A 13,808-nucleotide genomic window follows, 5' to 3' on the forward strand; every position below is an offset into this window, starting at 1 on the left:
AGGTGAACCTTGGGGTACCCCGCATATTGGTGACCAAGGAGATGAGACTGATGAAGATGATTTAACTCGATAGGATCTAGTAGTGATGAAGCCTTATCCTTTTAATGATGTTCCTGCCAATCCCTAATTTATCCAGTAATCTGGTGAGAATGTCATGGTTTACCATGTCGAATGCGCTAGATAAATCGAACTGTAAGAGGAGAATGTTGTTTCCAAATGAAATTTCGAGCATGAATTTGGATATTAAGGTTAGTAATACAGTTTCTGTGCTGTGACCAGGTCGAAAGCCCGATTGTGACTCGTGTAGAATGGAGAATTTTTGTATGAATTTGTTGAATCGGTAGGTAACTCTGTTTTCCATCAATTTAGTCAACAGCGGGATGGAGGCCACAGGGCGGTAATTGGTGATGTCATCTGCTGGTTTCTTGATGTTCTTTGGTAATGGTGTAAGTAGTATGTCAGCTTGTTCGATGGGGAAGGATCCTTGTTGAAGAAGGAAGTTTAAGTGAATGGTGAGGTCTGTAATAAAACGTGATGGTGCGTTTTCCATTAGGTAATTAGGGCATGGGTCAAGGTGACAATGGGATTTAGAGAGTTTGGATATTGTTGCGGAAATTTCCTCGGTGGTAAGAAGGGTAAAGTTTGTTCAGGAGTGATCAGCTGGAATCTCGTCCTTGACTGGGCCTAGTTCATCAAGAAAGTTGTCGATACTGACATTGTCTCATGGGATTATGTTGCATAGTTTGATGATTTTATCTTTAAAGTATTTGGCTAGTTGTTCAGCTGATGGACAGTTTAAGGATGATGTTGTGACTGGGTCGGTATTGAAAAGATTTCTTATAAGTTGATACTGTTTTCTTATGTCTGTACCAGTGTTAGTAATCTTCTTTGTGTAGTATGTTCTTTTGGCTTGTTTGATGGCCTTCTTGTATATTTTATGTAATTGTTTCCATGCGTTAAAGGTGAGGTTATTTTTTGATTTACTCCAGATTTTTTCAATTGGTATGGATGGGCAGACTGGATAGGCCTTATGGTCTTTATCTGCAAATTTATGCCATGTATATTCCCCATGACAGGTTTGGGAAGCTCTGTAGTAAACGCTGGAAGTAGTACACAATTGAGAGGCAGGAAAGAGGTAAAAACAGAACCATAAATACTGTATATATATTGGGTGGGGGGGGGGGCATTAGTTTTCTAGCTGTCAAAAGAACTAATACACATGGCATTTGGCTCTTGGATGCCAAAAGAATTGAAATATACAGTGTTCATAGTTCTGCTTTTGTCTCTGCATAAACACTGAAAACAAAACTGACCTTGTAAGGGAATTAATTAAATAGAGGAGCATAAAAACATTAGCTACAGGGACCACGACCCAAGGTTCATATTAACAAAACAAGATCTGGTGGTTGTAGTGTTAAGCCATCTAAGCTGGATGACAAAAATCACAATCCTTCCAAACGCATTTTGAAACCAAAGAGAAAAGCTTTCATAAGAAAGGCAAGCTTTGCATAGTCCTGCTTGAAAAATGCAAACGGATATCAATGTCAGATCATCTGGCAGAACCTCAAAGTGCTAAAATCATTAACTCACTGCCACCAGTGCTGAGGTACGCAGCAGATCAACTTGGCCAAACACGTAGCAATATGTACATCTTCTGTGGGAGGAAAAAGCTTTTAAAAGCACAAATTTGGAAAAGGTAGCTTGGCAGTTCATGCTCAGCAGTGCCACGCTGGAGACATCTCAGGCTCAGGTTGCAGATCACAAATACATTTCTTACAGAGTTATATAGGGGTAGTGTTAAAAACTTCACTTGTACTTGCCTTTCTGCAAATTGCCATGGGGAAAAAAGTATCCACAGAATAGGTGCAGTTTGCCTGCTAGTTGGCAGAACTACCACTCATCACTTTGGAGAGGCATCACATCCCTCCACCCCATATCCTTCCAATTACAAAGATTTGCACTTTTTTCTGACACATGCTTTCCCCCTGCCATTTCTCTTCCAGCTTCCATTTATTAAAATGGATCTACCAGAATATGTCACAATTGTATCCTATACCATCTACATAACATATAATAAATCATTAAAACAAGATTAAAATACAATCATTCCCTTTCCATACTAAGTCCATTTATCCTTATACCAAAACAAGTCACAGCCAGCCACTAATCTTCCAAACTAACCAAAAACATTCCTAATAAGATGGCTTTTTAAGGATTTCTGAAATTCTTAAATTGATAAATTCACAAGATAGCCCATTAGGTAAAGCATTCCATGAACCTTGCTAGAAGCTCATGCATGCACATGCTCCACTGAATGAAATCACAGCCATGGTAGGAATGTAATTACCCTGTCCAGGATGAATGTAAAATGAATGATATCAAATACAATTTAAGCCATTACCTCAAATAATCAATGCCGTTATTTATTTATTTACTTACTTGTATACTGCCTGCAAGCCTGAAAGCTATCAAAGCTGTGTACATTCAAGGACTGTAGGTATTTTTCTTTCCTTGGAGGCTCACAATCTGAGTTTGTACCTGAAGCAATGCAGCATTACGTGACTTACCTAAGATCACAAGGAGATGCAATGGGATTTCCCCCTAGTTCTCAGCCCACTGCTACTACTACTACTACTACTACTACTATTTAGCATTTCTATAGCCTTATAAGGCATACGCAGCGCTGCACAAACATAGAAGAAAGACAGTCCCTGCTCAAAGAGCTTACAATCTAATAGACAAAAAATAAATAAAGTAAAGTAAGCAAATCAAATCAATTAATGTGAACGGGAAGGAAGAGAGGAGGGTAGGTGGAGGCGAGTGGTTACAAGTGGTTACGAGTCAAAAGCAATGTTAAAGAGGTGGGCTTTCAGTCTAGATTTAAAGGTGGCCAAGGATGGGGCAAGACGTAGGGGCTCAGGAAGTTTATTCCAGGCGTAGGGTGCAGCGAGACAGAAGGCGCGAAGTCTGGAGTTGGCAGTAGTGGAGAAGGGAACAGATAAGAAGGATTTATCCATGGAGCGGAGTGCACGGGAAGGGGTGTAGGGAAGGACGAGTGTGGAGAGATACTGGGGAGCAGCAGAGTGAATACATTTATAGGTTAGTAGAAGTTTGAACAGGATGCGAAAACGGATAGGGAGCCAGTGAAGGGTCTTGAGGAGAGGGGTAGTATGAGTAAAGCGACCCTGGCGGAAGATGAGACAGGCAGCAGAGTTTTGAACCGACTGGAGAGGGGAGAGGTGACTAAGTGGGAGGCCAGCAAGAAGCAGATTGCAGTAGTCTAAACGAGAGGTGACAAGGGTGTGGACGAGGGTTTTGGTAGAGTGCTCGGAAAGAAAGGGGCGGATTTTACGGATGTTGTAAAGAAAGAAACGACAGGTCTTGGCGGTCTGCTGGATATGAGCAGAGAAGGAGAGAGAAGTGTCAAAGATGACCCCAAGGTTTCGAGCTGAGGAGACAGGGAGAATGAGAGAGCCATCAACAGAAATAGAAAACGGGGGGAGCGGGGAGGTGGAAATGAGAAGCTCGGTTTTGGTCATATTTAATTTCAGGTGGCGTTGAGACATCCAGACAGCAATGTCAGACAAGCACGCTGAAACTTTGGTTTGCATGCAAGGTGAGATATCAGGGGTAGAAAGGTAGATTTGGGAGTCATCAGCATAGAGATGGTAGGAAAAGCCATGGGATGAGATTAATGAACCAAGGGAAGAAGTGTAGATAGAAAAGAGGAGGGGACCAAGAACAGAACCCTGAGGTACGCCGACAGGCAGAGGGATAGAAGTAGAAGAGGATCCACCAGAGTGAACACTAAAGGTGCGGAGGGAGAGGTAGGAAGAGAACCAGGAAAGGACAGAGCCCTGGAATCCAAGTGAGGACAGGGTATCGAGAAGTATGCTGTGATCGACAGTGTCAAAAGCAGCGGAAAGATCAAGAAGAATGAGGATGGAATATTGACCTCTGGATTTAGCCAGTAATAGGTCATTGGAGACTTTAGTAAGCGCAGTTTCGGTTGAGTGGAGAGGGCGAAAACCAGATTGTAATGGGTCAAGAATAGCATGTGAGGAGAGAAAATCAATGCTCTAACCATTGTGCTGCTTATTAATTAAAATTACCAATTTAAACTTGATATTCAGGTAGGGGTTACCATATTTGTGGAGACAAAAAAAAGAGGACACAAAAAATAAAATGCCGCCCCACCCCGGCCACCGCCCCCTGACACACAGTCACCTGCCCCACCCCCAAAGAAAGCCAGATTCTATAGTGAAAATACTGGTAAAAGTAACAGAAATGAATTTTCTTCCATATTCTAAATAGAAAATTAGAAAAGATGTATATTTCCAAAAAAGCAAATATCCATGAGCAGCATGTTCCCCTCTCCTCTCCAGCCCCATCTATCTATGTGCTGTATTTCCCCCTTTTCCCTCCTTCCTCCATGTATGTATCCCTCACCAATCTTTTTCCAGCCCCCCTCCCTTCCTCCCTCTACAGAAGTCTTGCGAGGCTGCCGCTTGAAGTCTTGGCCGCCATTTTGAAGAAGTGGTGGCAGCGAGCAGGAAAGAGGCCCAGAAGAGGCCACTAGACCATTAAATAAAGTAGGTTCAGGGCGGGCACTCTGAAGCTCGGATGAAGGCGAGGTGAGCCAGCCCAGAAACCTGGACGGGCTTGAAAAAACTGCCTGGACTCCCCCAACAGTCCTCTGAAAAGGACATGTCTGAGGAAATCCAGACATATGATAACCCTATGTATGGGGCCACTAATAACCGGTGCAGCTGTGCCAAATAAGTGGTAACATAATCTAAAACAGGGCACTTGATCGTAAGTCTTGCAGCATCTGCAGTTTTGAACATCCCAAACCATGGGTCTTCTATAGCAAAGATTTTCCCCACAGAACATATGAAAACCTTAGTAAACTAGGCCCTATATGTGTTGTTGCATTCCCCAGCCCATCTAACCCCATCTCAACTTAATGCAAGTAAACATGGAAGAACGAATGTAATCGAGAGGCAGGGTGGACAATTTTCAATAAACTCTTCTACGCACAAATTGTATTCACAAGAATCAGATTCACTCCTTGAAAAACCCTGCATCACTTGACTTTAGTAGTTTGGGTTAAAGAATGCCCTGGTTACCATTACCACAGATATATCATGGCAACATTAACCAGAACTACCACGGATGAAGGAACAAAACTTTTTAGCGCCCCGTGGGAAAGGTAAAAAGTCTTGTTCCTGCAGTATACTAAAAACAAAAATCTTTTCCTCCCCCCCCACAGTTGTCACATTTCCCAGAGATGGAAGTGATTCACACAGGCTGGCTCCATGGCCTTCCTCCTGCCACGTTCCGTCCTCTCTACTGCAACTTCCCGTTCCTCCTGCCGGTTCCAGGAAAATGTAGATGACAGGCCCGTGAGGAGGAGGATGGGAGGAGAAGGGGGGCTGTAAGGAAAGGAGAGAGGTGCTGGAATGGAAGGACTCATGGGAGAAGGAGGAGGACTGGAGGGAAAGGAGCGAGGTGCTGGAAAAACCCATGTGCGAAGGAGGGGGGCTGGAGGGAAAGGAGCAAGGTGCTGGTGGCAGGACCCATGGGGTGAGGAGGGGAGCTGAAAGGAAAGGAGCAAGGTGCTGGTGGCAGGACCCATGGGGGGGGGGGGAAGGGGGCTGAAGGGAAAGGAGCAAGCTGCTAGTGGCAGGACCCATGGGGGGGAGGAGGGAGCTGGAGGGAAAGGAGCAAGGTGCTGGTGTCAAGACCGATGAGAGGAGAAGGGGAGCTGCAGGGAAAGGAGCAAGCTGTTGGCAGGACCCATGGGAGGAGGAGGAGGGATCTGGAAGGAGAGAGGTGCTGGCTGGACTCATGGGAGAAGGGGGGCTAGAGATGACAGACCAAGCAGATGAAGGAAGGGGGGGGGGGTGGGGGGATATGCAGGAAGCACCATGCAAGTACCATAACGGGAAGGAGAAACAAAGAGGGCAGGCAGGTGAGCCAGATGCTGGTAAGGATGGGGGAACAGAGGGAGGGAAGTTGGGCTGAGAAGAGAGAGACACATTGGTGTGGAAGAGGAAGAGAGGGGAGAAGCTGAACACAGGAAGGTAACAGAAACAGAGCAGAAATTATGTGCAGGGTGGGGGAGAGGGACAAAAAGGGGAGATGCTGAGTGGGGATGGTATATGGATACAGAAAGGCAATGCCAGACACAGAAGGGAGATGTGGTTCGACACAGGGGGAGAGGATAGGGAAATAGAGAAGTTATAATGGATGCAGGGATATGAACACTGGCGAGATACTGGATAGGAAAGTACAGGGACACAGGGAAGGGAGATTCTGAACGTGGGGAACGACAGGGACACAGAAATGGAAGATGGATGGTGAATATGGAGAGAGAAGGGATGTCAAATGGCAGGAGAACCTGGTGAGTGAGTTAAGAGAAGACTGAGGGAAGCAGAAACAGGAGCCTGAGATCACATGATTTTAAAAATAAAATGACCAGATAACAAAAGGTAGAAAAAATCATTTTATTTTCTATTTTGTGATTAGAGAATGTCAGATTTGAAATGTACATCTTGCCAGAGCTAGTGTTAGATATGCTGGGGCCTAGAACAGAAATTTGGGAGGGGACCCCAAAGCCCACTACCAGGCTGAACTTTCTTCAGCTTCCCAGCAGATTTGGGGCTCTCCCTGGTCAGGGGCCAAGGGCAATTGCCCTAGTCACACTCCCCTAAATACCATCCCTGGCATGTACCATCTTTATATATTGCACAGTACAGGAGTAAATGCATCCCTTTCTATACCTCTTGTGTTGGACTACATAACTGTTTGAGGCTGGTACAGATGGGGTCAGAGCTTGCGGTGATGGGTATAGGGACAGAGGTCAAGGGGACAAACTTTGTTCCTGTGTCATTCTCTAGTTTGGGTGAGCAGGAGGAGTCTAGAGGCAATGTATGAGGAGCAGTCAGCTTAGAATGAGTAAAGAGAACATGACCCTCCATTAGTGGTAATACAGGATTTATTTCTTTATGTCCAGAACTATCAGCAGGGTAGAATTCCTCAGACCTTGGCTACTTTAAAAAATGTGTGTGGCCAATCAAAGGGAAGAAACACAAGTCTGACATGTGCCATATTAACTGTAGTCTACTACAATACAAGGCCTAACAGTGGACAGAATTTTTGGAGGTAATTTTAGAGAGTACTTCCTGTGCATATGTGACCACATACAAATGTAAATAACCTCTTATAAAATACCGACTGGTGTAAAAGTATGAGCTGTGACATGATATGTACTCTGCTAGTGGGCGCTCACAGGGGCAGAGCTTGGGCGTGAACAACTGCGCCTACACTCAAGCCATGTTCTGACATATATGCTAGTATTTTATAAAGTAGGTGCCTACCTGTCTTATAAAATAGCACCTATGTAGGCACTCACTCCCTTTGTATGAGTAAACCTTACCCTATACAGTTACAAAATTTCATCACAAATTTTTAAATGTGCAGCACCAATGCTGGCAAATTAACAACCACCAGACATACATGACCTTTGCACCATGCGGCCTAATCTCTCCATTGTACACAGGGGCCAGCCAGTGCAGCAACTCATTCCACAGAGACGGCCAATTCAGCATTTCCTAGCATCTCTCTCCCACCATACAGGATCAGGGTCGCGGGGGGGGGGGGGGGGGGGGACAAAATTCCCCAGGCCTGGGCCTCCAAGGGGGGCCCGGCGCCGGGGTCTCTCTCCTTCTCCTGCTCCCAGGCCAGCTGCTCCCAGGCCGCTGGCGCTGCAGTCCCTGGTCTCACCTGCCTGCGGCTCTGTCGACAGCCCCCTTCTGTCTGCCACCATGACCAGGTCCCCTGCATTCAAATTGGCAGTGCCTCACCTCCGTGTGAAAGCGGCAGATCGCCTCCAGTCGGGCCCTCCTTCACTGTGCCCCGCCCTCGCGGAAACAGGAAGTTATATCAGACAAGGGCGGGACACAGTGAGGGAAGGCCCGAAGGGAGGCGATCTGCCACTTTCACGAAGTGAGGTGCTGCCGATTTGAATGCAGGGGTCCTGGTCACGGTGGTGGACAGAGGGGGGCTGTCGACAGGGCTGGGGGGGGTGGAGATTGGGGACTGTGGCGCCGGCGGCCTGAGAGCAGGAGAGGGAGGTGACAGTGGTAGGGATTGGGCGGTCCCGGGGGGCCTTGTCCCGGGCCCGGCTCAGTCGCTCGGCGGCCCTGTACAGGATACATTTGTGGAGGAGCTACCTAACGGTTAGCAGAGTGGGCTGAGAACCAGGTTTAATTCTCACTGTGGCTTTTTGTGACCCTTGGCAAGTCACTTAACCCTCCATTGACCTAGGAACAAAAACTTAAGACTGTGAGCCCATATGTCTATCAACCAGCAGGTGGAGATAGAGAACTGAAAACTGAGCTGAGACATCTCTCTCTTGGCATCCAGTCCAGCTCCTCAGTATTTACGTAGACAAGAAGGAAGGATAAACTCAGAATAAATACATCATCATTAAATAACTCACTAACCAGATGAGCAAAAATGTGTGGAACTCTCTCGTCTCTGGACAACTTATACAGAACAAGAGATATGCAGGAAGAACCATGAAAGGTGACAATCGTCATTTAACCCATTAATTTGCACCGAATAATAATTTGTCCGATTTGTGAAACTTGTTTGTGACTTCCAGATAACTAATGAGGACTCTACCCACGCTGAGAAGAATATATTGAGCCTCTTTATCCTCTCTGCTCCACAGATTGGTTGAGATGAAAATCTGATACCACTTTCAGAAGAAAGGAAGGAACCATGCACAGGGAGACCCCAGCCTCTGAAAAGCGGAGAAAGGGATCCAGACAAGAGAGCCACCAAGAATGCGTTTTTTAGCAGAAGATCTTAAAATGAGGCCTTTCAGAGTGGCTCAAAAGGAGGCTCCTGAAAAGCACGAAGGACTTAATTAAGGTTCCACTCTGGACACGGCATATGAAAGGGAGATCGCAAGTGGCCCACTTCCTATAAGAATCGAATAATATCCAGGTGAGCCACATGACTAGAGAGTTGAACGGGGACAGAAATCTCACCCGTCCCTGCTGGAATCTAACCTATCTCCTGTACTAAAATAACCTGACTTGTGGTAAAATAACCCAACCTATGCCATCATTCTGGACATGAAAGATATCAGAAATGCACATTTTCCATACTTGACTGGTCCAGTTGATAAATAAAAATTATATATTTTTGTACCTTTGTAGTTTGAGTGTTTTATTTTTCCATTTGATTTTGTCTGTGTCTTCTGATTTTCTCTGTTTTTTTCCTGCCTTTCCAAGGTCTTCTATTTGCATTTCTTCGTTCTCCATGTCTGCTATCCATCTTCTCTGTGTTCCTGTCAGATTATGTAGTTCCTTTCTTTTTCTAATTTGTTTTGGACCATTGTAAACCGCCGAGAACTGCTAGTTAATCACAGCGGTATAGCAAATCTTAAACTATAAACTACCTGTGTGCACCATCAAAAGGTTTGATAAGAAACATTAAAAAATATACTCCTACCAAAATATTTGGTTCCTGATAAGACTGGCGGCTGTTCAATATTATTGATTGTCCTCTTACAGAAGACAAAAAAAAACCCTTTTCTTAGGGCTTCCAGAATTTCTCAGGGTTTTCCTAGTCTTGCTTAGATACTGAGAGAAGAAAATCTATATTTGATGTTATCTCATAGTAGCTGGGTCAATGATTTCTTAATCTGTATTTTTTCTCTAACATTTGAATTTTATTGCCTGGTACTACAGCTTTCACTTGTTACATTGCCTTCTAACAATAGTACATAGACAGATATACTAACATAACCAAAGTTTAAGTATTTTGCCAAGATAAGAAGCTATTACAGTATTTACAATCATGCTGTTGGAGGTAAACAGTTGAAGAGGCACATCTAAAGGGTCTGTTTGCCTAATTCACCAATTCATTTGTCATTTCTTACGTCACTTGATAGCATGGCTAATATGGAAGTTCAAGCACAATACTGTTTTTGATTGTTAAATCACTGTGATACATTCTAACACACAAATTTATTTTAAATAGATCATGTAAGACAGACAGAAATTAATGTAGTGAGCCTAGGCCTATAACTGTGATTATAGGAAAGATGTCACAGCTGTGACCCGCACCCCGAATCACCAGCCTGGCGGTCAGGCTCAGTGGCTCCTGCGGTCCTCCAGCAGTCTTTCCGCAGAGCCACATGTATGTCCATGTATGCTCTGGGATTTCCTATTGCCCCGTCTTCCTGCTCAAGCTGTGCCGGTGGATGCTGGCTCTGGTAGGCGAACGTGCGCGCCTGTCTGGAACTTAAAGGGCCTTTGGCAGGAGCCTGGACCGATGTCATGAGGTGGGGGGCTTCTTAATGGAACTCAGGACGCTCAATCCTTCTGTTGCCTTCGCAACAGGTCTATTGAGCCTTGTTCTGCCTCTACCGTTGCCTTGTCTGTCCTGTCTCCAGCCCCACCTGACTCCAGTCTTGCGTAGCCTGTCTTTTGCCTTGCTTGCCTCTCTCCAATTCTAGCTGTGTCTGCGTCATCGCCAGCTCCTGCCTTATCTCCACTCTCCAGCTCCTGCCTCATCTCCAGCTTCGGCCTGTTTTCCAGTTCCTGTTGAGCCTGGGCCTTGCCCGGTGACTTGTCTGCTGCCAGTTGGGGCCCGGCTAACTGTTGGGTTGATCAGTCAGCACTAAACCGGCTGTGGCCCAAGGTCTCACCTTCCCTGAGTTGCAACAGATTGCAAAGGCCATGAGCTCAGACGAGTCACCCACCTTGCAGATCCTCCAGCAATTGGCTCTTCTTGTCTAATTCTGTCCAGGTCCTAGCTTCTCGCATGGACCAGTTCCAACAACTTGCAGAGATTATTCAGATTTTGTCCAATTGCTTGGACCACCTGATGACTGTAGCACCCCAGGCCTCAGTCTCTTCTTCTCCAGACCCTGTTCTGGTAGTTGCGTCTAAGACTCCAGGTATTTGCCTCGTAGCTCCTCCTGAGGTATGAAAGGAACCCCAAAGACTGCAGAGGAATAACCAGAGCCGGATAATTTTTGAACTCCATGCTAGATACTTCTCCTCTGACAGGGCCCAGGTGGCGTGCATTATTTCCTTGCTCTCTGGTCAAGCCCTGGCATGGGCATCCCCACTCTGGGGACAGAACAACCTGGTGCTCAATGACCTCCATAGTTTCTTGGGAGAGTTCAAGAGGGTCTTTAAAGAGCCTGGGAAGGTCACGTTGGCAGCTTCTTAGATTGAAGAAGCGGACATGGACATTGGGCAATTATAATATATAGTTCCACACCTTGGCTTTTGAACTAAGTTGGTTTAATGGGCTCAAACGCGTAGTTCACTGCAGTTGGTATACCCATTGTTGGAACTTGAGATAGCAAGATCTTTATGGATGCAAGGCTAAGGACTACTCTACAATTAGCAACAGGATTGATCATGTTTCATAATAGGACCATTAAGGCTGGTGTGTAATGTAAAACGTTTTGGAAAGAAATTAAAATTTGGTTACTTATAAATTATTAAACTGTCCCTTCGAACTGAGTAGATGCATTTGTCATACTCCTGTGCAGCCTAGCCTTCTCCCACTAGAAAATATCCATGACCTTCTTGTTTAGTGTGAACAAGATTATATGAACTGCACCAAGTATACAATGTCATACATCACAGAAAAAGATGCTTACCATCACTATTAATAGCTATCAGGCCATTCAGTCATGATGGAGGAGGCAGAGAAGGGTCTGTTATGTTAAAGATATATTCTTGTAATGGAAACACCTGTCATATCTCTTCACACTCTTACCTTCAAGTCAAAGTGTTCCCCATCTATACCAAATTTCTTCAACAGAGGAATGGCCGTTGCTTTGAGAGTATCCACCTAAGAAGAAACAAACAGAGGAATAACTAAAAGACTCTTTAGCAGCAATACCATGTCATCATACTGAGATAAAACAAAGGGCTAAAGTCCAGGGTGTCAGATGATTCGTCTGTGGAGGATGCATGAATGCTACCAATTTTTGCTGTATCAGGAAACTGGTTAAGACATAACAAATTAGCCTTGAATGTGAGACAGAAATTATGCTTATTAGAGAGGTTTATGGGGAACAAATAATAGATACAATCAAGATGTGTGATAATGAAGTTCGTTTGGCTCAACAGGTCATAAGTTAGGCATCATTTTAGATGTTCATTTAAATTTTGAAATCACATATTAGGAAGGTAGTTCAGAGCTCATTTTTAAAATTAAAAATGCCAAGTAGACTGAAGGGTACTAGCCCGGTAGATTTCAAATAGATGGTTCAGAGTTTGGTTAAGAGTGGCTTGGATTACTGCAACACCTTATATCTGGATCTACCAAAAAACACTATTAGGATGTTACAGATTGTTCAGAGTACAGCAGCACGACTTATCTCCGACAACTCTTGTTTTCAGCATATTACGCCAGTATTTAAGGATTTTCATTGGCTGCCTGTGAAAAAGAGAATTAATTTCAAGATTTTCATTTAATTTATAAGGCCTTGAAACAAGATTCTGACTTTTATTTGGGGACAGTTCTTAAGATCTATCAGCCTAATAGGATCCTGAGAAAAATTCATTTTGAAGACACCTGCCAAAGAACTTTTTCTATAGCGGGCCCAATTTTGTGGAGTAATTTTCCTGTACAAATAAGAGCAATGATACCATGTATGTTTGGGAAGCTTGCCAGGTGCCCTTGGCCTAGACTGGCCGCTGTCGTGGACAGGATGCTGGGCTCGATGGACCCTTGGTCTTTTCCCAGTGTGGCATTACTTATGTACTTAACTCAATTTAAAAAAAACTGTTGAAGGCATTTATTTTGTGAATCATTTTAGAATTGATTTTTGTAAAGTCTTCTCAGTTTCCTGAGCAGATGAGTCAAATGGCAGAAGTTCTTTTAAGAAATGCTTTATTTTATATGTAAAATGAATGTTTTTTATTATTTTTGTTGTAGTTGTATAGGATGTGATTTATGATTAAGTATGATTTTGTTTTCTGCATAGATAATTATGCAGAATATAAACTATGTATAAAGAAAATACAAATTAATTATATAATAGCCTTTATCAATATTATTAAAACCTAAAATTAATAAGAGACCAAGCATGGGGGTAAAGGGTAATGAATTTGATATATCGCTTTTGACATGTTTTGGCAACTTGCCTGCATTAGGAGTCATAAAATCTTTAAAAATTATACCAACCAAAATACCTAGTCTCACTATAAGGGTTTGGGATATCAGATTAAAACACTGTCGCTCCACTCTGAATCAATATACTCTGACAGAAACTATAGTATGGTGCCGAACATGTTGGGCCTTTTATGAATTTTATATTCTAATAATATTAACAAAGGTTATTATTTAGACAAATACATACATAAATTCATTTAAATTCCTAGATCTTGGCCTTTCACTCAAGGTTAATCTCTAATATACCACAAAATCATAATACATTTAAGGGATTTACAAGAAACAAAATCAAAACCAGAATGATAATAATGAAGTGTACACAAAAAGGGGGGGGGGGGGGGGGGGGGGGCAGGTCAAGAAGGTAAGAAGTGGGTAAGAAAGAGAGGAAAAGAACTGAACACTGAACAATGCATAAAGGCCCAAACATTAGACATCCTTCTCCTATTCATAGTAGTGACCTGCAGAGGAGATTCTTTCTTGCTGTGTTGATCATACTGGGACAGCCAAAGTTCAACTTACCCAGAAAATGTAAGGGAGATCCTGTCTATATTGTGGTGGATGAGGGATAGTGAGAAATGGCTAAGGCC

At 43.9% G+C, this 13,808-nt stretch overlaps 1 protein-coding gene across 1 annotated transcript in view; it reads right to left on the reverse strand.

Annotated features, from left to right (window-relative positions):
- Positions 1-13,808, reverse strand: part of RCL1 (RNA terminal phosphate cyclase like 1) — a 106,058-nt gene that overhangs the window by 37,084 nt on the left and 55,166 nt on the right. Inside the window, exon 4 of the mRNA XM_030193801.1 lies at positions 11,818-11,892. Within this exon, the coding sequence (XP_030049661.1) occupies positions 11,818-11,892 (75 nt within the window). The remainder of the gene's footprint in view (positions 1-11,817; positions 11,893-13,808) is intronic.

This window comes from Microcaecilia unicolor, chromosome 2, assembly GCF_901765095.1.
Source record: "Microcaecilia unicolor chromosome 2, aMicUni1.1, whole genome shotgun sequence".
Lineage (NCBI taxonomy): Eukaryota > Metazoa > Chordata > Amphibia > Gymnophiona > Siphonopidae > Microcaecilia > Microcaecilia unicolor.